At 47.7% G+C, this 22,687-nt stretch overlaps 1 protein-coding gene across 1 annotated transcript in view; it reads right to left on the bottom strand.

Annotated features, from left to right (window-relative positions):
• Positions 1-22,687, bottom strand: part of daam2 (dishevelled associated activator of morphogenesis 2) — a 188,727-nt gene that overhangs the window by 49,887 nt on the left and 116,153 nt on the right. The window contains exons 20-22 of the mRNA XM_069887752.1: positions 21,735-21,842; positions 20,205-20,265; positions 7,162-7,293 (exon numbers count right to left, since the gene is read on the bottom strand). Coding sequence (XP_069743853.1) covers positions 7,162-7,293; positions 20,205-20,265; positions 21,735-21,842 — 301 coding nt within the window. The remainder of the gene's footprint in view (positions 1-7,161; positions 7,294-20,204; positions 20,266-21,734; positions 21,843-22,687) is intronic.

Below are 22,687 nucleotides of genomic sequence, written 5' to 3' on the forward strand. Positions count from 1 at the left end.
CCAATGGAATCGGGATTAACACTTAAAAGTTGGATGGGAATAAAAGAAAATAAGAAATATGTAAATAAATGATTTTCAGCCAAGAATAACATGAAGAATTTTAAATATTTAATCGACATAATGCAGGCCATTATGGCCATTAACAGGCCATTGTGGCCCTCGAGTCCATGCTGTCCAATTTACATCCAATTATCCTATATCCCCTGTATGTTTTTGAACAGTGGGTGGAAACTGGAGCCCCCAGGGAAACCCACGCAGACACAGGGAGAACGCACAAACTCCTTATGGACAGCGTGGGATTCGAACCCAGGTCCTGATCACTGGCTCTGTAAAGACAATGCGCTAACCCAGCTGCCCATATGCCAATCGTGCAGCCCAGAATCGAAGTGCATCACACAGATATGAACAGAAAAAAAGGTTGCAGGAGGAGCTGTGGAGGTGATCAGAAACGAGAATGGAAATCCACTCCTTGTGGATGGACAGAGGTGAAGTATTGAATCAAGACTTTACACCAGTCTCCACTGAAGAAGATGATGGCTCCTGGAATCTTAGCAGAGGATGTTGAGGCTAAAATTCCAGATGGAATTCTGTCGGGAAGAAGATTCCCAAGTGTGCAATCACCAGATTCAAGGACTGTTCCTTTCCTGCCATTGGAGCATAGAAGGTTGAGGGGGGATTTGATAGAGGTATTTAGAATTATGAGGGGAATAGATAGAGTAGATGTGAATAGTCTCTTCCCCTTGAGGGTAGGTGAGATTGGAACGAGGGGTCATAAGTTAAGGGTTAGGGGGCAAAACTTTAGAAGTAACATGAGAGGAAACTTCTTCACTCAAAGAGTGGTGGCTGAGTGGAATGACCTTCCGGAAGAGGTGGTTGCAGCAGGGTCAATGTTGTCATTTAAGAGAAGGTTGGATGTGACGGGATTGGAGGGTTATGGGACTAGAGGAGGTTACTTAAATCGATATGGACTAGAGGGGCCGAGATGTCCTGTTTCTGTACTGTAATTCTTATACGGACCCCAAATAGGAAAATGATGCTGACTTTGTTCCCTACAACAGATCATCATCTGTAAATCTGCACTCTTGGTCTGATGTAAATTTAAATTTAGACATACAGCACGGTCACAGGCCATTTCGGCCCACGAATCCGTGCCGCCCAACTTGTACCCCATTAACCTATGCCTCCCGGCACGTTTTGAAGGGTGGGAGGAAACTGGAGCCCCTGGAGAAAACCCACACAGACACGGGGATAGCGTACAAACTCCTTACAGACAGCGTGGGAATCGAAGCCCAGCCCCGATCACTGGTAAAGGCATTACGCTGACGGCCATTGCTGCCCTTGGCCAACAGTGCCGCCCTTCATTAACTGTGTCTCCCTTATTGCTGTGCTACATATGAGATGTCAGTAGGTGACTGTCCAATCTAGTGTAAAATGTTTTTAAACTCATGAATCTTCTGCCCTATGCGAAGGTGGAGAAGAGTGGGAATCTAGGGGCTAAAACAGTGTATGACTGGGGGACAGGTCCTTTAATATTTTGGCTACTTTCCAGAGGTAACAGGAGGCTGGCTTGTGTAATGGCCTGAGCTGTGTTCATAACTCTCTCCAGTTTCCTGCGATCTTGGGCAGAGCTGTGATGCATCTGGACAGGATATTTTCTGTGGTGCCATCTACTGCAAAACAATGAGTGAGAGGCATTGTGGAAATGCCAAATTTCCTTTGGCTTCTCAGAGAGTAGAGGCATTGATGCACTTTCTTGGCTGTAGCGTCAACATGGTTGGATAAGGACGAATTGTCACTGATATTCATGCCTAAAAACTTAAAGGTCTCTATCATAGGCTCCTCAGATCCTGAAAACAATGGCAATTTGAATAATTGGACCCGTTGAACGCTGCGGCACAGAAATAGACCCTTCAGCTCATCTCTTCGGTGCTGAATTATTCTCCTAGTCCCATTGACCTACCCCCAGACCATTGTCTTTCATGCCCCTCCCCCCATCCATGTACCTATCATACAATAGCGAAAACCTACCGGGGACAAACATTACCTAAGTTGATGGAAGGAGAAGGAAAGAAAAGAATGGACTCTGTAGAATTTCTGGTGTATTTTTGTTGAATGACAACATTGTCTGACTGAATTAATGCAACCTAGATTGTATACCTAAAATGGATGAGAGGGAGTGGGGGTGGGGGGGTGGCTTGGGAGGAGGGGGGGGGGGGGGGGGAGAAAAAGTCACTGTAAATGTGTGAAAAAGAAAAAGTGTATATCATGGCTATTGTGATTTATGGTGTGAAAAATAAAAAATTTAAATAAAAAAAAGAGAAGGAGGAGAGGGAGAAGAAGGACAAGGCAGAGAAGGAGAAGGGGGAGAAGGAGAAGGAGGGGGGCCTCCCAGCCAAAGCAAAAGGCCACCAGCAATGACTGCAGGCAGAACCATATGCAAATCAAACACTACCACATGCTTGGAAGCCAGTGCAACTTGTTGGTTTACCACCCACTGTGCCTTGCATATGTTCATGGCCTGTCCTGGAAGTCAGGTTGTTTTAATCTAAGAATAAAATCGCGTGGCGATTGTGGCTGATGTTTAATTTTATTTCAAACTTTTATTTTATACAATGCATTTTGGAAACAATAGGATCTCTCTTTATAGCACTGGGTGGTTCAATTGGAAGCATTTGTTTTTAACCAAAAATAGACTTTATTTAAAATAAATTATTTGGAAGCAGAAAACCGTTCAAGGTCTCTTCGCGCCCTTAATTACAGTTCCATCATTGTACATTGTTGCATTCATTTTCCATCCAGCAGCATTACCACCCAGTGTGGCACCTTGTCGCTTCCCCTCCCTCTTTGGTCTAAGGGGCTTCCCCTCAGTCTCAATCCCTCAATACCCGGTAACAGGAGGTCGCTGAACTGTGGTCTTTCCACACGGTCCCCAGCGTTGGCTGCGCCAAGCCTCAGTGCGTCCCTCGGCACGCACTCCTGCCGTCTGGAATGCGCCAGTCGGCAGCATCTCCATTTGCTGAAAGGCCAACCGGTTTTCGGCAGAGCAAAGGGCGTCTTTCACCGAGCTGATGGTCTACCAGCAGTTCTAGATGTCTGTCACGCTGCTGCTGGGGATAAGCTGTGACATGGACCCTTACATCCTTCTCCACACACTCTTAGTGAATCTGCACTCCGCAAGAAATGGGGGCGACTGTCTGCACTCCACCGCAGTCATCTTGGGGGCAACGTGCATTCTGGGTAATCTTTTTGTTGTAATTTGCAGCAACTAAACTATGAACAAAATGCCTATTGGTACCTTTTTCCTGCTAGGCACGCTATACCAATAGCTAACTCGGTAACAAGGAACAGTCAATGGGCTGCTAGTGTTATCCCCCCCCTTCTCCTTCTTCCCTCATCTCCTCCTCGTCCTCCTCCCTCTTTATTCGGGTCTCTACCTGTTTCTCTAGGTTCCTGACAAAGGGCTCAGCTGCAGAAACATTGATTGCCTTTCGTCCAGTGGAGGCTGCGGGATCTGCTGAGTTTCTCCAGCGCAACAGCGAGGAAACGGGAGCAGGTCATTCAGCTCCGGGAGACAAGCCCACCGTCCAACGGCTGGATGCTGCTTGCCTCAACTCCTCCTCTGCGGCCCTCCATTCCCAAATCTTTTAAAAGTCCTTTTAAACATCTCCAACGACCTAGCTCCACAGTGCTCTTAAAAGTGTTCTGATGCAATAAGATGAGCCACCACACCCCCTCCCTCACTGTCCATAATAACCAACTTTTAAATCACCCGCCTGTTTCCCCAAACACAGCCAATCTGCAACATGAACACCACCCACTGCGACCTGTGGTCTCTCCATCCTCCAGGTCCAACGGCTCTCCCGATTGTTAGCCTCTGGCAACTAAAAGCAGGCGATACAGCCCCAGGGATAGAAGTGAATCCTGGCAAAGGGCATCACCAGCCCTTGGGGAGCACAGGTAGTGGTGGTAAAAGAGCAGAGAGAAGCACAGGATGGTTATAGACTGCAGCCAGACCATCAACCGGTTCACCCTCTTGGATGCCTACTCCCTCCCCTGCATAGCCGAGATGGTGAATGAGATTGCCCAGTACTGGGTCTTCTCCATTATCGACCTCAAGTCGTCCTATCACCAGGTCCTGATCCGCCCAGAGGACAGTCCATACACGGCGTTCCACCTCTACCATTTTCTTAAGGTTCCCTTTGGAGTCACAAACGGGGTCTCAGACTCCCAAAGGGAGGTGGACCAAATGGTGGACGATCACCAACTGAAAGCCACGTTCCCCTACCTGGACAACGTGACCACCAGTGGCCATGACCTGCAGGAGTACAATGCTAACCTGCAAAAATTTCTCCAGACAGCTAAAGCCCTAAATCTCACGTATAACCAGAAGAAATGCATATTCCGCACTTCTTGTCTGGCTATACTAGAGTGTGTGTGGGAGAATGGAGTCATTGGATTGAACCTTAACATATGCGGCCCCTGCTGGAGCTCCCACTCCCCCCATATAACCTCAAGGCTCTGACAAGGTGCCTGGGGTTCTTTACATATTATGTACAATGGGACCCAAATTATGCAGACAAAGGCCACCCCCGGTAAAAACTATTACCTTTCCCCATCGGCAAAAGCACAAGTGGCCTTCACTTGCATCAAAGACGACATTCCCAAGGCAGCGATGCATGCCCTAGACGAACCAGGCGGGCAGGCCGGTGGCATTTTTCTCCTGTACCTTCTAAGGCCCTGAACTCTAGCACTCAGCCATTGAGAAAAGGCCCAGGCCATAGTGGAAGCTGTGCACCACTGGAGGCATTATCTAGCCAGCAAACCGTTAACCCTGCTGACTGACCAATGTGCAGTTGCATTCATATTTAACAACAAATAGCAGAGAAAAATTAAGAACGTCAAGATTCAGAGGTGGAGAATTGAACTGTCTATCTACCGATGCCCTGTACTGGGGTACTTGCGCCAATGCGCAAGCAGACCGCCTCCATGCCCTTCACAACAGCCTCTACCATGCTGTGGTCACCAGGCTCTATCACTTTATGAGAGCCTGCAACCTCCCGTACTTGGTTGAGGACATCAGGGAACTGACTCTCAGCTGCCTGGTCTGTGCAGAGTGCAAGCCTCACTTCTACCAGCCGGAGAAAGCTCACCTGATCAAGGCCACCCGCCTCTTCGAACATCTACATATGGACAGCAAGGGTCCCCTTCTCTCCACAAACCGGAGCGTGTATATTTTCAACATTTTTGATGAATACTCACATTTCCCGTTTGCCATTCCCTGCCCAGATATGACCACGGCCACAGTTATCAAGCCCCTGCGTAGCCTCTTCACACTCTATGGAAACCCCAGTGACATCCACAGTGGCTGGGGTCCTTGTTCATAAGCAAGGAGTTATGGCCAAAGGCCAGCTATAACCCCCAAGGGGATGGCCAGGTGGAAAGGGAGGATGGCACAATTTGGAGGGCAGTACTCCTGGCCCTCAAGTCAGGAGGCCCTCAGTGCAAGAGGTCCTACCATCAGAAGCACTCCACGTTAGCATATCCTTACTCTGTACTGGCACAAATGATAACTCTCATAAAACATTATTCTCCTTCCCCACGAGGTCGGAGTCAGGAACCACACTACTAGTCTGGTTGATGATTCCAGGGCCTGTGCTACTCCGGAGACACACCAGAATCCATAAAACATACCCCCTAGTCGAGAAGGTCCACCTCCTCCACGCGAACCCCCAGTATGTCTATGTGCAGTACCAGGATGAGTGGAGGTACTCAGTCTCTGTCCGGGACCTGGCACATTCGGGACCCCCCACAACTGAGGCACTTCCTGGATCAGCCAGCCCCTCCCTTTCCCTCATGACTACCAGGGATAAGATCGGGTATCCGACCCCACCATTGGCACCAGCTGCACCACCCCAACCCCCAACCCACACTCTCCACCCCCGAACCAGCCCCAACTGAGCCATCCAAACCACACTGCCCAGGAGCCTACACCAAAACCACAGCCGGCACTGTGATGGTCAGTTTGACAGATGAAACCACTGGACAGACTAAACCTGTAAAGAGACTCTGAATGGACTCAGACACTTCACCCCGCCGGGCTTTATTTCAAAAGAAGGGGTGGCACCCTGTAATACATGCATTGTACTGATTGGCCTGCCCCCGATACTGTAACTTCTCTCCCTTGAGGATTCCTGATAAAGGCAGAATTGCTCAATCCCCTCCCTCAGTTCTGCCTTGGAATCGGACCAACAGCATGCAAGTTCTACCTGTAATTTATAGCGATTAAAGCCTATTAATCGCAACTTCTGGTCTGTCGGGTCTAATTGATAGAGCCAAAAAAATATTTTTCAGTCAGTTGAACTTATTCAATGTGTCAACATCATTATGTGATTAACCATGCTAAATGTAATAAAAGTTATTGCAATATTTTGCCAACTTCCTACATGATTCTACAAATCTTAAACTACCATTGTAGTCAGCTTGAAGTTGTCTATCGTAATCCCCAATTTTAATTTTCAGGAGGAAAATGCTTTGAAAAAACAAATTGTTGTCCAGGGTTACCAGACCTCTGTTTAACTGGAAGTTTCAACACCAGGTCACCTATTAACAGCGTGATCTGCTGATCAGGCCCCTGCTAAGCAGAGCTTCAGCATTAAGATACCTGTCATCAGTGATGTAACACTGTTTAACAGGGAGGTTGAATGAAGTATCACTGCTCTGATTGTTAGATCCCTGTTTAACAGGGAGGCTCTGCATTACCTAAAAAGCATCTCATTGTCTGCACTTGAACATCAGCAAACACTTTAAATTGGAAGCAACAATTGTAGTTGTCCAATATGTCATCCTCTTCCTGACGATCAAAGGTATTTGAATCCAGATTAAAACCCAATCAGCAGGAGGAATTCATTGGGTGGAGGAGCAACAGTGGGAGGGAAAGAATGGTCGAGATTTCAGGCTGGAAAGTCTTGGTGAAGGGCTCAGAGCTGAAAAGTCAACCGCTCTTTCCCTCCCACTGAGGCGGCCCGATGTGCTGAGTTCCTCCAGCAGAGTGGGGTTTGCTCCAGATTCCAGCATCTGATCATCTCCTGTGTCGTTCATTAGGACGGAGAGGACTGGCCCTACACTCTCCAGAGAAAAGGGTACCATGAGCGGTTGGCTTACCTTCTCCTTCGCCTCAGTCAGAAGGTCCTCCATCTCGGAGAAGCTGAAGCTGGCAACAGTGATGAAGTCACTCATGACGGGAACAAACTTGTCCTCAGAGATCCGCGTGTGGCTCTTTTGGTAGTCAAGCTCCTGGAGGAGAGAAGGGAAGGAGAAGGTCATGTGGGGGAAATTCTACTGTGCAACACACTTGCACCGCTGGCAGAAATGTTGGCGCACAGCACCAGAGAACTGGGATCAATCCCGACCTCGGGTCTACCCTGAATATGACTGTGATCATATGGTATTCCCTTAAATTTAAATTTTAAATTTAGACATACAGCACAGTAATAGGGCCCTTCCAGCTCATGCTCCCCAAAATACATCAATTAATCAATAATCCCCATGCCCAGTGTGGAACAAGCTGCCAATTGAACTGGTAAATATAGACTCATCTTTGACATCTAAGAAAAATTTGGACAGGTACATTGACAGGAGGGGTATGGAAGGATATCATCCAGATGCAGGCCAGTGGAACTATGCAGAAAGATAGTTCAGCACAGACTAGAAGGGCTGAATGGCCTGTTTCTGTGTTGTAATGTTCTATGGGTTTTGAAAGGTGGGAGGAAACCAGAGCATCTGGAGGAAACCCATGAAGACACGTGGAAAATGAGGTGCTTTGGATACTCCAGTTTCATAGAACAGAGCACAGTACAGCCCGTACATTTTATAGAGTGTGTAAACCTACCTCTAGGATTAACCCTCTCACACAACACATAACCCACCATTTCCCTTACATCCATATGCTTGTCTAAGAGTCTTTTTGACTGTCCCCACTGTACCAGCATCCATCACCACCCCTGTATCTCACAGAATGCTACAGCACAGAAAACAGGCCATTTGGCCCCTCTAGTCTGTGCCAACCACCACTCTGCTAGTCCCACTGGCCTGCACCCATTCCATAACCCTCTGGACCTCTCCCATCCATCTATCTATCCAATCTATTCTTAAAACTTAAGACCGAGCCTGCATTCACCACACCAGATTGCAGCCCATTCCACAATCCCACCACCATCTGAGTGAAGAACTTTCCCCTAATGTTCCCCCAAACCTTTCCCCTTTCAGCTTAAAACTCTGACTCAAATTTATCTCCCCCAATCTGTGGAAAAAGCCTACTCTCATCTATATCTATTGCTCTCATAATCTTGTAAACCTCCATCAAATCTTCCCTCATCTTCTCTGTTGACTAATAAGGTAATTTATTATTCTAATGAGGGATTTTTTTTCCTTTCTTTGCCAAACAGCTTCATTTTTGGTAGTGGGCTTAGAATTTCTTTTTATAATAAAATATTACTGTAGTATAATTTGTTTAATTGAGAATGTGGAGTAGCTTGGATGATCTAAGTGCAATGTATTTTTTAAAATTTGCAATATGTAATATAATTATGTATGCTGTATTTTTCAAAGTGGAACATCAATTTCAATAAAAGTATTTAAAAAGGAGAAAATTTAAATCCAGACACCCAGCACGGTAACGGGCCATTTCAGCCCACGAGTCTGTGCCGCCAATTTACACCCAATTAAGCTACACCCGGTATATTTCAAATGATGGGAGGAAACTGGAGCTCCCGGAGGAAACCCACGCAGACACGGGGAGAACGTACAAATTCCTTGCAGAGAGCCCGGGATTCGAACCCGCATCCCGATCACTGGTGCTGTAAAGGCGTGGTGCTAACCACTACGTCAACCGCGCTGCCCTTGCAGTGTGTGTCTGTGGTGAAAATAAACACAAAGGGAGTTGAACATGTGAGGCAAAGAGGAAGCGAGAGAGAGAGAGAGAGAGGTTTCACGGCTAAAGGCATAAAGGGGAATGGGATTGATAGGACTGGGAGTGGCCCAACGGGCTGAATGGTCTATATCTGTAACATTAAGGAAGTATCTTCTGCAGGAACATTTCATCAAAAGAAACCTCTCCCATCTTTGCCTCTTCATTACATGGGAAGTTCACTGAGATTGTCTACAAGAGGTTGAGAGGCACAAATGGGTGAACAACTTTTCCCCAGGATGACAGTAGAAATCTTTTTAAAGTCAGAGGAGAAGTGTTTATGGGAAGAAAATTTAGAGTATCGTCAGGGGCAAGGTTTTTTTTACACAGAGATTGGTGGGTGACTGGGATGCATTGCCGGGTGGAGGCTGGTACAATTGGGATATTGACAGAACTCTGAGATAGACATGGAGTTGTAAGTAAAATAGAGGGTTATGGGTGTGAGGTTGGGAAGATTTCGATTGCTTATATAGGTCAGCACAGCATCATGGGCCAAAGGGCCTATACTGTGCAGTAATGTTCTATGAGGGGAAGATTTCAACATCTGGACTCTGGTGAAACAACCACAAGAACCCCATTCAGCACCGTTTACTACTGGAAGCTCTCACGGGGAGTTCTGAATCAGCTAGTCGAGTGCAATGTCACCATCAGAATGTCTTATCAGTTTGTATACCAGGATCCTCTTAAAGGGGCTGTACATCTCACAGGGTATTCCCACTCATTTCTCAGCCAGAACCTGGATGAGCACTAAGACCCTGGCATTCAGTGCTAAAGTGCCTTATCAGACAAAAGAATCAGCTCCACTGGGTTCCAGCCACATCCTGTGCCTATCTGCTGAGAGCTGTAGGATTAGAAATGTAATTACATTTCATCAGGAGGGTTACATGTGCTGCTTTTGGCCCAGCTGAGCGACAGACACTAATCCGAGGCAAGACAGGGAATTAAAGGCAGTCCGAACATGCGAGCCCAGCTGCGAACCATTCATGGACACACACACCCGCAGTCAGACAGATGGAGTCACACAGCACAGGACAGAACAGGGCCTTCGGCCCAACCTGTGAATGCCAACTAATTGCCTGCCCGCATACCTGGCCAAATGCATTTTAGACATCATTGTCTCTGCTTCCTGTGACAGATCATTCCAGATATGGACCATCCTGTCAGTGAAAAAGGTTGCTCCTCAGGTCCCCCTAAAATCTCTCCTCTATCACCTTAAACCTATGCCCTCCCATTCTAGAATAGAATACAGAGGCAGTCCCTTCAGACCACTGAGTTCGTGCCATACGTAAACCATCCATTCATACTAACTCTGCATTAATTCACTTTATTTGTTCAAGTTCACTGTGCATATAATACCAGACAAAATAGTATTTTTCCTGATGAACTTACACACACACAAAACATGCAGCGAAAATCTCAGACATCCAAACTTTTTTGCGACGTGACATCACAAGTAGAAAAACAAATTTTCACCCAACAGGCTCATGTTGAAGCCAGTTTGGTAACAACAGAGCTCACAACCGTCCAGGATGACAGATGCTGAATGGCTCCGAGAAGGTGAGGTGTTAGGGATCGGCGATAGCGATGGGGAGGTGTTGGGAATCGGTGACAGCAGTGGGGAGATGTCGGGGATCAGCGACAGTGGTGGGGTGGTGTCGGGGAATGGTGATAGTGGTGGGGAGGTGTCGGGGATGGGCGACAGTGGTGGGGAGGTGTCGGGGATGGGCGACAGCGGTGGGGAGGTGTCGGGGATGGGTGACAGCGGTGGGGAGGTGTCGGGGATCAGCGACAGTGGTGGGGAGGTGTCGGGGATGGGCGACAGCAGTGAGGAGGTGTCGGGGATCGCTGACAGTGGTGGGGAGGTGTCAGGTATGGGCATCAGTGGTGGGGAGGTGTCGGGGATGGGTGACAGCGGTGGGAAGGTGTTGGGAATGGGCAACAGCGGTGGGGAGCTGTCAGGGATGGGTGTCAGTGGCGGGGAGGTGTCGGGGATTGGTGACAGCAGTGGGGAGGTGTCGGGGATGGGCAACAGTGGTGGGGAGTGTTGGGGTCGGCGACAGTGGTGGGGAGATGTCAGGGATTCGGCGAAAGTGCTGGCGAGGTGTCGGGGATCGGTGACAGTGGTGGGGAGGTGTTGAGGATCAGTGAAAGTAGTGGGCAGGTCCTGGCATCTGCATTTATCTTATTTTGTTAGCAGAGATCACATTGTTTTTAAGTAAGAATTAAATGTTATTTCATGCTTAAAAAGCCTTCTAATTTTTTGTTGTTTAACCGCTGATACAGTCTTGTGCTGCTACAGGGTTGCTCAAATACATTTCTGGATATCCGAAAAGTCTGGTTAACCGAAAAAAGTCCGGTCCCAAGCTTTTGGGATTATCGGAAACGATAAACACGCACGCACGCACGCACACACGCACACACATGATCACACACACACACACACACACACACACTCACACACACACACACACACACACATACACACACACATGCACACACATACGCATGCACACACAGACACACACGCACACACAGACGCACGCACGCACGCACGCCGCACGCACGCACGCACGCACACACGCACACACAGACACACACGCACGCACACACAGACACACACATGCACGCACGCACGCGCACACACACGCACACACACACGACACACACGCACACGCACGCACATGCGCGCACACACACATACGCACGTGCACACACACGCACGCGCGCACACACACGCACGCGCGCACACACACACGCATGCACACACACACAGACACACACACGCACACACACGCACGCACACACACGTACATGCACGCACGCACACACACATGCACAGACACACACGCACACTCACGCACGCACACACAGACACACGCATGCACGCACGCACGCACGCGCACACACAAGTTTAGGGGGAGTGTGTGAGAGGCAACCTCTTCACACAGAGAGTGGTGGGAGTGCAGAACGAGCTGCCAAATGAGGTGGTTCTGAATGTGGGCTTAATTTTAACATTTAAGAGGAATGAAGGTATATGGTCTGGGTGCAGCTCAATGGGACCAGGCAGAATAATAGTTCAGTACAGACTAGAAGGGCCAAAGGGCCTGTTACTGTGCTGTCGTGTTCTAAGGTTCTCAGATATTCTGGGTGGATAAATGGAAAGGGTCCTCAATAATTCTTTGAGCCCTATTAAACCAACACTCATGATGAATGTCGTCAACAGAGGGAAGGGAGACCCCAGTGATCTTCCCGGCTCTTTTGATAATCCTCTGTATTGACTTCCTGTCCGCACAGTCAGTGCAACACTATTGCAGCTTCAGCAACCCGGGGTTCAAATCCAGCACTGTTGGTAAGGGGTTTCACTGTTCTCCCCATGACCTCTTTGGGCTTCCTCCGGGTCCTCTGGTTTCCTCCCACTCTCCAAAAACGTACAGGGTTTGTAGGTTAATTGGTGTATTTGGGTGTCGTGGGCAAACTAGGGCCAGTTACCATGCTGTACGTCCGAATTAAAATTAAAAAATGTCAAAAAATTATCGCCCACGTTTAGTTGTCCTTGATTTTTCCCCCTGTTGCCAGACTTTTGAACAGACCCTGCATTAGTAAGAGATGTACTGCCTTGCATGGTTTAACAGTAACGTGGTACCTGTCACTTTTGTACATCACGATATTCTTCACTTTATTGTGTCACTATCCTGTGCACTTTTGATCTTATTCTTGTATTACCTGCTGTTCTTGCTCAGTGAGCGCAGAGTTTCTCCCAGTACCTCAGGACAGATGACAAGGATATGAGCTTTCTTGGCTGTTGGCCTGTACTCGTCCTCCTGCCTCTTCTTCCCTCTTCCCCTGACCTGCCTGCTTTTTGTTCAAACCTTGACGAAGGGCTCAGGCCCAGAACGGTGGTTATATAGCTTTGTCTCCTATGAACGTTGCAGGACCTGCTGAGTTTCTCCAGCACCTTTGTGTATTTACTGAACCCAAGATTAAACTCCCATTACAATCTGGATGGCAGAGATGCCTTCTCTCTTGTATCCCTCCGCTCGCTGGGGTTTCCGAGGATCATTTGGCCAGCGCAGAAGAAGTACTGTCAAGTCCTTCAAATCCACCTGATACGTATAGATAACTGATAATTTTCAATAATAATAATTTAGCCCCACAGCACAGTAACAGGCCCTTCTTGTCCAGAAGCCGGTGCCACTCCGTCACATCCAGCCCCTGCACGTTTTGAAGGGTGGGAGTGACCGGAAGAAATCCAGGCAGATACGAGGAGAATTCCTGACTGACGGCGCCGGATTTGAACCTGGGACACTGGCGCTGCAACGGCGTTGCGCTAACCGCGCTGCACCCTGAGGATAGACATGTGATGGGACAAAGGGCCTGTTTTTGCATTGTTGTCTATCTGCGCCTCTGCCTTCAGGCCATGACCTTGGGCATGACCACGGAGGTCCCTTGGCAATTGCAGGGGGACTCGGACAAAGACCTTCAGACCAGTTCTCGTGGTTCAAACTCATTTCCACACCCGTCCCACCCACGATGACCACAAACATGGAGTTCACACACATAATCACATTCCTCTCGTTCATCACTGATAAATCCAGTGCTCAGGCACAGATAGGTCATCAGGCACGTAAACAGCACATTCCTCTTTGCTGACTGCAGCAGCTTTGCTTTGAGATGCAGAAGTGGTTGTTGAAAGCTCCCTGGTATTACATATAAACTAAACAATTTGTACCCTGTTGCAAATAAATCTCATCAGCTCCCATGTGGACTTCTTCCCTTGTAAGTTGTGCAAAAAAAAATGTAATTCTATTTTTGTTTTCTGATGTGAAAGTTCTGATTTCATTTAAAGAAGTAAAGGTTCTACACCCTTCCCTCCCAATCAAAAAATAAATTCTCACAGAAAGTAAACAAGTTCAAAGTTCCCTCAGAGCTGGGATTCATTCCAGCCCCTCTGAATTCAAATCCAATGCTGCATCTGCAAGACACTGGAACACCGGGAAACAAGAGCAGGAGTAGGCCATTTGGGCCCACATTTCTGCCTCCCCATTCAATGCGATCTACCCCAAGCCTACTCTTGTGTCCGTTCCCCAGAGCCCTCAATTCCCCTCTCTTTCGAAACGTTCTCTCGTCCCAGTGTAAATTGCGGCAATGATGCTGCTGTGGCTGGCCAAGCGAACGGGCTCCGCATGTTATGCGCGCGCCATTGGAGCCGCCGCATTAAAGATGACGTCACGCGGCCTTCTTTCCCGGCAGAAGCTCGGGGCCCCCATGCGCGCAGGTGGCGCGCTGACGTCGCGATAGCGCGCAGGGGCGGGAGCTTCGAATGCCTTGAAAGGGGCAGCGGGCTAGTCAAAGTAAAGCTCGCGAGTTCCAACGGCCCCACCGACTGTTGGTCTCGCTCTTTCACTCGCTACACAGCCATATTATTTGTGAAATAATGTTGCCTTTCCTCTATTCTAACTGATCTCTCCCTGTAATTCTGTCCTCTTGTGTTTTTTTTAGTGCGGTACTATGGCTGGGCTGGATTGCATGGAAAATGAACTTTCTCATTGCACAGCTGACAGTATACTTGAACTTGACGCCGGTAAAGCACAAAAGTCTCCAGACGCAATGATTACAGTAAAAACACCACGTTGGAGAAAGTCAGCCAACTACTTTATAGAGTAAAGATCAAAGTTTTGTTATGAGTAACATGTAGGAAGACTCCTGAATGATGTGGATGGGTGGAGGAAGGAGTGAAGAGGAGAGCATAGGCAGGAAGTAAAAGGTGGATAAGGGTGGGAGGGCACCACAGAAAATGCCGGGGGGAGAATAGCTCTGTGAATGGAGAGGGAAAAGGGTGGAGAGCTAGAGGGATAGGGAAGAGAGGAAGAATGGGGAGTGGCCTAGCAGAGAAGGAGGAATATGAGGTGGTGCTCCTCCAATTTATGAGTGGCCTTGGTTTGTGAGGCCATGGACAGACTTGTCAGTGTGGGAGTGGGGCGTAGAATTGAAATGATTGGCTCCTGGGAGATCCCTGGCACTGATGCAGTCAGAGTGAAGGTGCTCAGGGAAGTGAGCTCTCAGTGCCATTGATGCCACTGAACTTCAAGCCTCCCACCACTTTCTGGGGCAGTGAGTTCCAGAGCTTCTCCACCCTCTGCGAGAAGAAAATTGTACACTTCTGAGTTGTAAATTACCGACCACTTAGTTTGAAGTTGCGTCCCCTCATTTGGAACTCACGCACTAATGAAAACATCTCACCATCTACCCCATCTAGATTTCGATAAGGTCACTGCTCATTCTCCTGACCTCTAAGCAACACATAGATCCAAGCAATATGACTGGAGAATCAAAGTTTGGTGGGTCGGATCATTTTTAAGTCTGAATTAGGCCAAAATAATGCTTGGTATCACATATAACTATACAACAATTGTAGCACGAAAACAGGCCATCTTAGCCCTTCTAGACTGCACTGAACCAAGTACTCACCTACCTGCACCTTGCCCATGACTCTCCATTCCCCTCCCATCCATATACTTATCCAATTTTTCCTTAAATGACAAAATGGATACTGCCGTCACTACTTCTCCTGGAAGCTCATTCCACTCAGCCACCACTCTCTGAGTGAAGAAGTTCTCTCTCATGTTATTTCTAAACTTTTGCCGCTTAATTCTTAACTCCTGACCTCAAGGTGTTTTACAGACAGGAAGAAATACAGAATATAGTGGGTAGGGAGAAGGGGAAAGGAGTGAACATAAAGGAAGAGTGTGGGGTTAGTCATCTAGGTGGGTTCCTGACAAAGAAGGAAATAATGTACAAGGACCTAGATGGGGGGAGGGGGATATCCAAATGAGTGTTCATACTTCATGGATCTAGGCATGCCATGAGGAGAGGAAGTGATGTAAAGCAGGAGGAGACCACATGGCCATGATACAAAGTGGGTTGCAGAGCTCTCGATGGTGAGCGAGTGGACTTCAGGGCGATGATGCACTGTGAATGAAGGGATCTGGGCTGCTCAATTTCTAACGCACTGCACTGAATTGATTCACCACCTAACCTCAACTACGATCTAAATCTACCTCCTAAATTTGGCAGCATGCTTCACTGGTCATGCTCACTACAGATACACGATCCTACATCTAAAATCTGGAAAGCTCCAAAATCTGGCAAGTGGGAACCGCCGGTCGGGGGAGGCAGCCAAGGGATCGGCAGTCAGGGCAGGCGGCCGAGGGACTGGCGGTCGGGGGAGGCGACCGGGAGGCGGAGGGACCACGGTTGGGGGAGACAGCGGAGGGTCCATGGTTGGGGGAGACAGCCGAGGGACTGTGGTCGGGGGAGGCCGCCGGGCAGCCGAGGGACAAGTGGTCGGGGGAGACGGCTGGGCAGCCGAGGGATCGCGGTTGGGGGAGACGTCCGAGAGACTGCGGTAGGTGGAGACGGCCAGGCAGCCGAGGGACCGCGGTTGAGGGAGACAGCCGAGGGACCGCGGTCAGGGGAGGTGGCAGGGCGGCCAAGGGACCGTGGTCGGGGGAGGCAGCCGAGGGACTGCGGTCGGGGAGACTGCCGGGTGGCCAAGGGACAGGCGATCGGGGGAGACTGCCAGGCGGCTGAGGGACCGGTGGTCGGGGGCGATGTCCGAGGGACCACGGTTTGGGGAGACGGCCGGGTGACTGGAAGGGGGTTGGGGTGGATACGGTAGCACAATTCGGGTAGTCTTTCCGAAATCCGGAAAAATCCGAAATTTGGAACACACTGTCCCCCAAGAGTTCCAGATAAAGGATCGTGTACCTGTAATGCAAATCTGTGCACCAGTGATTGAAAATGTGACATCTTGAGCATGACACTTAGGCTGAATCACACGACTGAACAATAATACAGCACAGAAATAGGCCCTTCGGCCCCTCTCATCTATGCTAGACTATTATCTTGCCTTGTCCCATTGACCTGTGCCCACACCAGAGCCCTCAATATCCCTCCCAATTATGTTCCTATCGAAATTGCTCTTAAATGTTTAAATCAAATCTTTATCCGCCTCATCCTTTGGGAGCTCGTTCCACACTTTCACCATTCTCTCAGTTCCCCTAATGGTTCCCTTAAATATTTTGTATTAAATCTCCTTTTTCTGATGTTCCCAAAAATAAAGTCCCAACCTATTCAACATTTCCCTATAACTCAGTTCTTCTAGTCCTGACAACATCCTTGTGGATTTTCCCTTTCAATCTTATTAATATCGTTCCTGCAGGTGGATGGCCAAAACTGCACACAATGGTCAAAGTTTGGTCTCACCAATGTCTTCCACAACATCTCAACACCAGTTCTCAGCACCTTGAATCGTGAAGAAGAAGGGGTCAATAGCCCTCCCTCTTCATGTCTCTATCTACCTGTGGCGCCACTTTCAGGGAATTATGCGTCTGCATTCCCATATCCCTCTGTTCTACCAAGCACCACAGTGCCCCATCGTTTACCCTGGTTTGTCCTTCCAAAGTGCCACACCTCACACTTGTCCACATTAAATTCCACCTGCCATTTTGAAGTCCAGTTTTCCTGCTGCAAGCTTTGAGGTGCCGTGATCACACATCGGCCTGGCAGAGAGGTAGAGTGGAGGCTGGCAAACTTGTAGACCCGGAAGAAAGTCATAAGAGTCACATAGCATGGAAATAGGCCCTTCACGACTCTTGCCCACATTGACTAAAATGTCCCACCTGCTTGTGTTTGACCCATATCCCTCCACTGCACCCAGTTCTCCAGAAGCGGCCTCACCCGTACAGCGAAAACTCCCTGCTCTTAAATTCAATCTTTCTGGCAATGAAGGCCAACTTCCCATTTGCGTACTAAAATACCCGCAAACTAACTTTTAGTGACGAGCTTTCTGCCAATGCCCTGGCTTGGTATTCAATGGCTCGGGGACAGCCTGGGAGAAAAATAGTTGCACGTCATGGGCTTTACCACAATTATTACTCATCCCTGGTTACCCTCGGAGTGGGTCAAGCCCTGATTTAGTGACATTCCAATGTCACTGCAGTATCTGGGGAACTCCAATTAAACCAAAATGGTGTCAATAACAGCAATTAGTGAATTGCTATTAAAACGTCTCATCCCATTAAGATTTTGGGGGTGAAATCTGCTATTGTTATGATGGATATAGTCACAGCTAACCAGCGGTTAGCACAACGCTATTACAACTTCAGAGACTCGGGTTCGAATCTGGCATTGTCTGTAAGGATTTTCCACATTCACCCCGTGCGTGCGTGGGTTTCCTCCAGATGCTCTGGTATTCCCTCCCCATTCCAAAGTGCTATGGGGTCAGTAGGTTAATTGGGTGGAGTTGGAAGGCAGGGGCTCATGAGTCGGAAGGGCCTGTACTGAATCTCTAAAATTAATTCATTAAAAGAAATGAATAATTATGCGAACCCCAGGGCAACCAATGTGGTTAATTCTCTCCTCAGGACTGGGGCAAGTAGGTTTACTAAAAAGATGGCAAATCCACAAACCATTAAAGAGTTAAACATAACAAAACCACGTACAAAACTACTGCCAATGCAAATCTGAGATAAAAACAGAAAATACTGGGGGAGAAAAACAGCGGGTACAGTAGTGCCCGTCGAAAAAAAAAACAACAGTTAGTGGTTCAAATCTGAGACCATTCTCTGAGAGTGGTAGAACAGAAGGATCTGGGAATACCAATACATGCAGTAAAACCTCGTTAGAACGTGATTCGTTAATCCGCTGAATCACTTATAGCGCGGGTGTCTGTTGACCCTGAAGTCCCGGGCCAGCTGCCCCACCCCCGAAGTACCGTGCCGGGGGGAGGGGCTGTCAGTAGTGGGGAGGGGAGTTGTCGGCAATGGGGAGGGGGGCTGTCAGGTAGCGGGGAGGGTGGCTATTTGGGTTTGATTATCCGTGGGCACTCTGACATATATGCATCTGTTGTGCGACTTGGCTGTAACATGGTATGAAATCTTGGACCCCAACTACCACATTCTAACGAGGTTTTACTATAATTCCATGAAAGTGGTGTCACACTAGGGAGAAACTCAGGAGGTTAGGCAGTGTACTTTATGTGTCAAAACTAAAGAAAAAATACCAGTAAATCAATGTTTTGGGTTTGAGCCCTTCATAAGGGTATGAAGAAGCATATTTTCTCATGCCTTGATGAAGGGCTCAAGCCCAAATCGTTGGCTATGTAACTTTATCTTTGCTATATAAAGGACACTGTTCGACCTGCTGAGTCTGCAGATCAAGTCTAGCATGGTGTCTGAAGGCCTTCGTGCTTTACTATTGGGTACAGGAGCCGGGATATTATGGTAAAGTTGTATAAGAAATAGGTGAGGCCAATTTTTGGACCATTATGTGCAGATTTGGTCACCTAACTACAGGAAAGATATCAATAAATTTGAAACAGTGCAGAGATTTACTAAGATATTGTAGGGACTTCAGGAACTGAGTTACAGAGAAAGATTAAACAGGTCAGGATTTTATTCCCTGGATCATACGCAAAATTATGAGGGGTACCCAATAGAGTAAATGCAAGTAGGCTTTTTCCACTGAGGTTGGGTGAAAGAGGAAATGTTTAAGACAGTGGTTCTCAACTTTTTTCTTTCTACTCTTATACCACTTTAAGTAATCTCTATGCCATAGGTGCTCTGTGCTTAATAAAGGATTGTTTAAGGTGGTACATGGGTGGAAAGAAAAAAATTGAAAATCACTGTTTTAATCGTCCCTCATTGACTCGTTATGTGCACGGTTTCAGAGCTCCAAAGGAAATGGGCCAAGGACGATTTTTCTCAAGAAAAATATTTCAGTAACAATTGGGTCTAGAGCAGTGATTCTCAAAGGTTCTCAACCTTTTTCTTCCCACTCACATACCACAAGCAATCCCTTACTAATCACAGAGTACCGATAGCACAGGGATCTCTTAAAGTGGTATGTGAGTGGAAAGAAAAAGGTTGAGAACCATTGGTTTAGGGGAAACATTAGGAGAGACTTCACACAGAAAGTGGTGGAAGTGTGGAACAAACTGCCAGCTGAACTGGTGAATTCTGGCTCAATTTTCACATTTAAGAAAAATCTGATCAGGTACATGGATGGGAAGGGTATGGAGGGATACGGACTGAGTGCAGATTAGTGGGACTAGGGAAAACAACAGTTTGGCACAGACTAGAAGGGACGAAGGGTCTATTTTCTGTGCTGTAATAATTCATCGGAATTATTTCTTGTTGCATGTTTTTAGGACATAAAACCCTGAGCTTGTGATACTTACACATTCCAAAGCCTTCAATCCATTCTTTAGATTGTTTATCTCTTTGTCCAGTTCCGCCAGGCTGTGTGGAAGTAAACACCATGAGTTAAATTCAGAAAGATAGCCATACTTTGCATGCCGTTCTGAATTCCCCATCCACCCTCAAGATTTCTTGGTACATTTTAATGCATTTCTGTCAAAGGTTTGAGATCAAAGAAGCTGAATCTTTCTCTTAACTTGTTTTTATTTAACGATACCACACGGTAACAGGCTCTTTCAGGCCAAGAAACCGTGCTTCCCAATTACACCCAATTAACCTACCGACCCCAAGCATCTTTGGAATGCTGGAGGAAACTGGGAGAAAACCCACACAGGTCATGGGGATAAACTTACAGACAGTGCCAGGTTCAATCCTAGGTCGCTACCGCTGTAATAGCGTTGCACTAACCATACTGCCCATCTGGTCTCCTCCTTCCCTCCAAAGGTATGTTAGTTGAGGGATCAACATGGGCTGGGTGGACAAGGATAATTTACCTGGTCCCCTCTAAAATATTGCAATGACTTCCTTAGTGGGCCCATTACATCATGGCGTGTTAGAGAGATAAAATCTGCCCATGTTATGGCTCTGTCTGGTATTGTATGTGTTTGCTGGGGGGCAGAGATGTGTTTGCTGTATTAATGTGGGCATGAATAGACCTTTGTATATTTTTTGTGCATATTTATCACCCCTGGGAATGTAAATGTGTTTTTCTGAGTGTGGGTGTGTATGCATGCTTCTGTGTACCCTGTCTGTGAGTGATTGGGTACATTTGAACTCGGAGCAGAGAGTAACAGCACAGATATGGGTTGTTTGACTTACTAACTCTATAGTGGCCAGAAAAACTATTTACACTAATTTCTGAGATTCTACTACCCTTGGAGCATCTTGTGGCGGCCCATTAACCAACCATACCAAATGTCTTTGGGATGTGGGAGGAAACCAGGCGACTGCAAGAACGCACACTGTATTGGTGGTTCAATGGCGGAATTGTCACTTGCCACACTGGAGGCCCTGGTTCGATTCCCGGCCCATGCAACAATTGATTTTTTTTAAGGGTGGCACAATTGGCATAGCGGTTAGCCCAATGCCATTAGCGTGCCAGCGATCAGGACCAGGGATCGAACACCATGCTGTAAGGAGTCTGTATGTTCTCCCCGTCTCTGCGTGGGAATTCCATGGGGGCCCCAGTTTACTCCCACTGTTTGAAATGTACCGAGAGGGAAGGGGTGTAGGTTAATAGGGTGTATACTGGGCAGCACGGACCTGTGGGCTGAAATGGCCTGTTACCGTGCTGCATGTTTAAATTTTAATTAAAAAAAAATCACAGAGACCACGCAAACTCCACATGAGCAGGAGCCAAGGTCAAGATTAAACCCAGGTCTTTGGTGTTAGGCAGCATTTCTACGAGCTGCGGCATGGGCGGCCCGAAGGGTCACAAAGTGTGTGTGTGTGCGTGCGTGCATGCGTGCGTGCGTGCGTGCGTGCGTTTATTGGGACACCACATTACTTACTTGACTTTGGCTGCCTCTGGAACATGGAGCAGATCTAAATGGACGTTGAGAATCTCTGGGTAGCTCTTCTCAAAGATCATGATCAGATAATGTAACAGTGAGATGCTTCTGGAATTGAGAGATCAATGACATTTCACATGAGTTGTGCGTATATCTGAGTTCCCACCTTATACCTTGAAGCAGGGCTCAGGCCCGAAATGTCGGTAATATACCTTTACCTGCTATGGAAGTTGTGAGATGGGCTGGGTCCCTCCGGTGTTTCTGTGGGTTTTTACAGAGTCCCTCAACCACAAGAGGAAGTGATCATCTCCCACGAATAGTGAAACACTAGAGTCGGCAGATGCTCTGATTGCAGTAAAAAATAAAGTGCTGGGGGGGAACTCAGCAGGTCTTGCAGCGTCCATAGGAGGCAAAGATATAAAACCGATGTTTCAAGCCCTAGCCTTGAAAAGCTCAGGCCCAAAGCATGAGTTATACATCTTCAACTTCTATGGACACTGCTGAGTTCCTCCCGCACCTCTCTACTTTTACTATCCCCCCACAAGGACGTCTGCCTTCGCCAAAGTGGTTAGTGCGCACCAGCCATCTATTTAGCAGGAGTTGGGAAGAAGACAGAGGTCAAAACAATTGACCTTGTTTTCAAGATACATCTGCAGAAAATACTGTGAAGAGGGTCAGGAATAAAGATTTTGTTTTTTAATCGGATATCCCCAAAGGCAACAGTCCCCTTGGCGAAAGAAGTTGGAGGAGATGCAGGTACAGATCTTTTATTCAAAACCCTTGGGTCCAGACACTTTTTGGAATCTTTCAGATAATAGTAACGGCGGTACGGTAAGCAATCGCAATGTGTGCAAATCAAAGAGGCACTCTAACTGGAAGAGGCGAAACCCCACCCGCCCCACTGCTGTGCCACGTACCGAAGAAAAGTTCTCGGACCTCTCAATGAAACCAAA

This window comes from Narcine bancroftii, chromosome 6 (assembly GCF_036971445.1).
Source record: "Narcine bancroftii isolate sNarBan1 chromosome 6, sNarBan1.hap1, whole genome shotgun sequence".
Taxonomy (NCBI): domain Eukaryota; kingdom Metazoa; phylum Chordata; class Chondrichthyes; order Torpediniformes; family Narcinidae; genus Narcine; species Narcine bancroftii.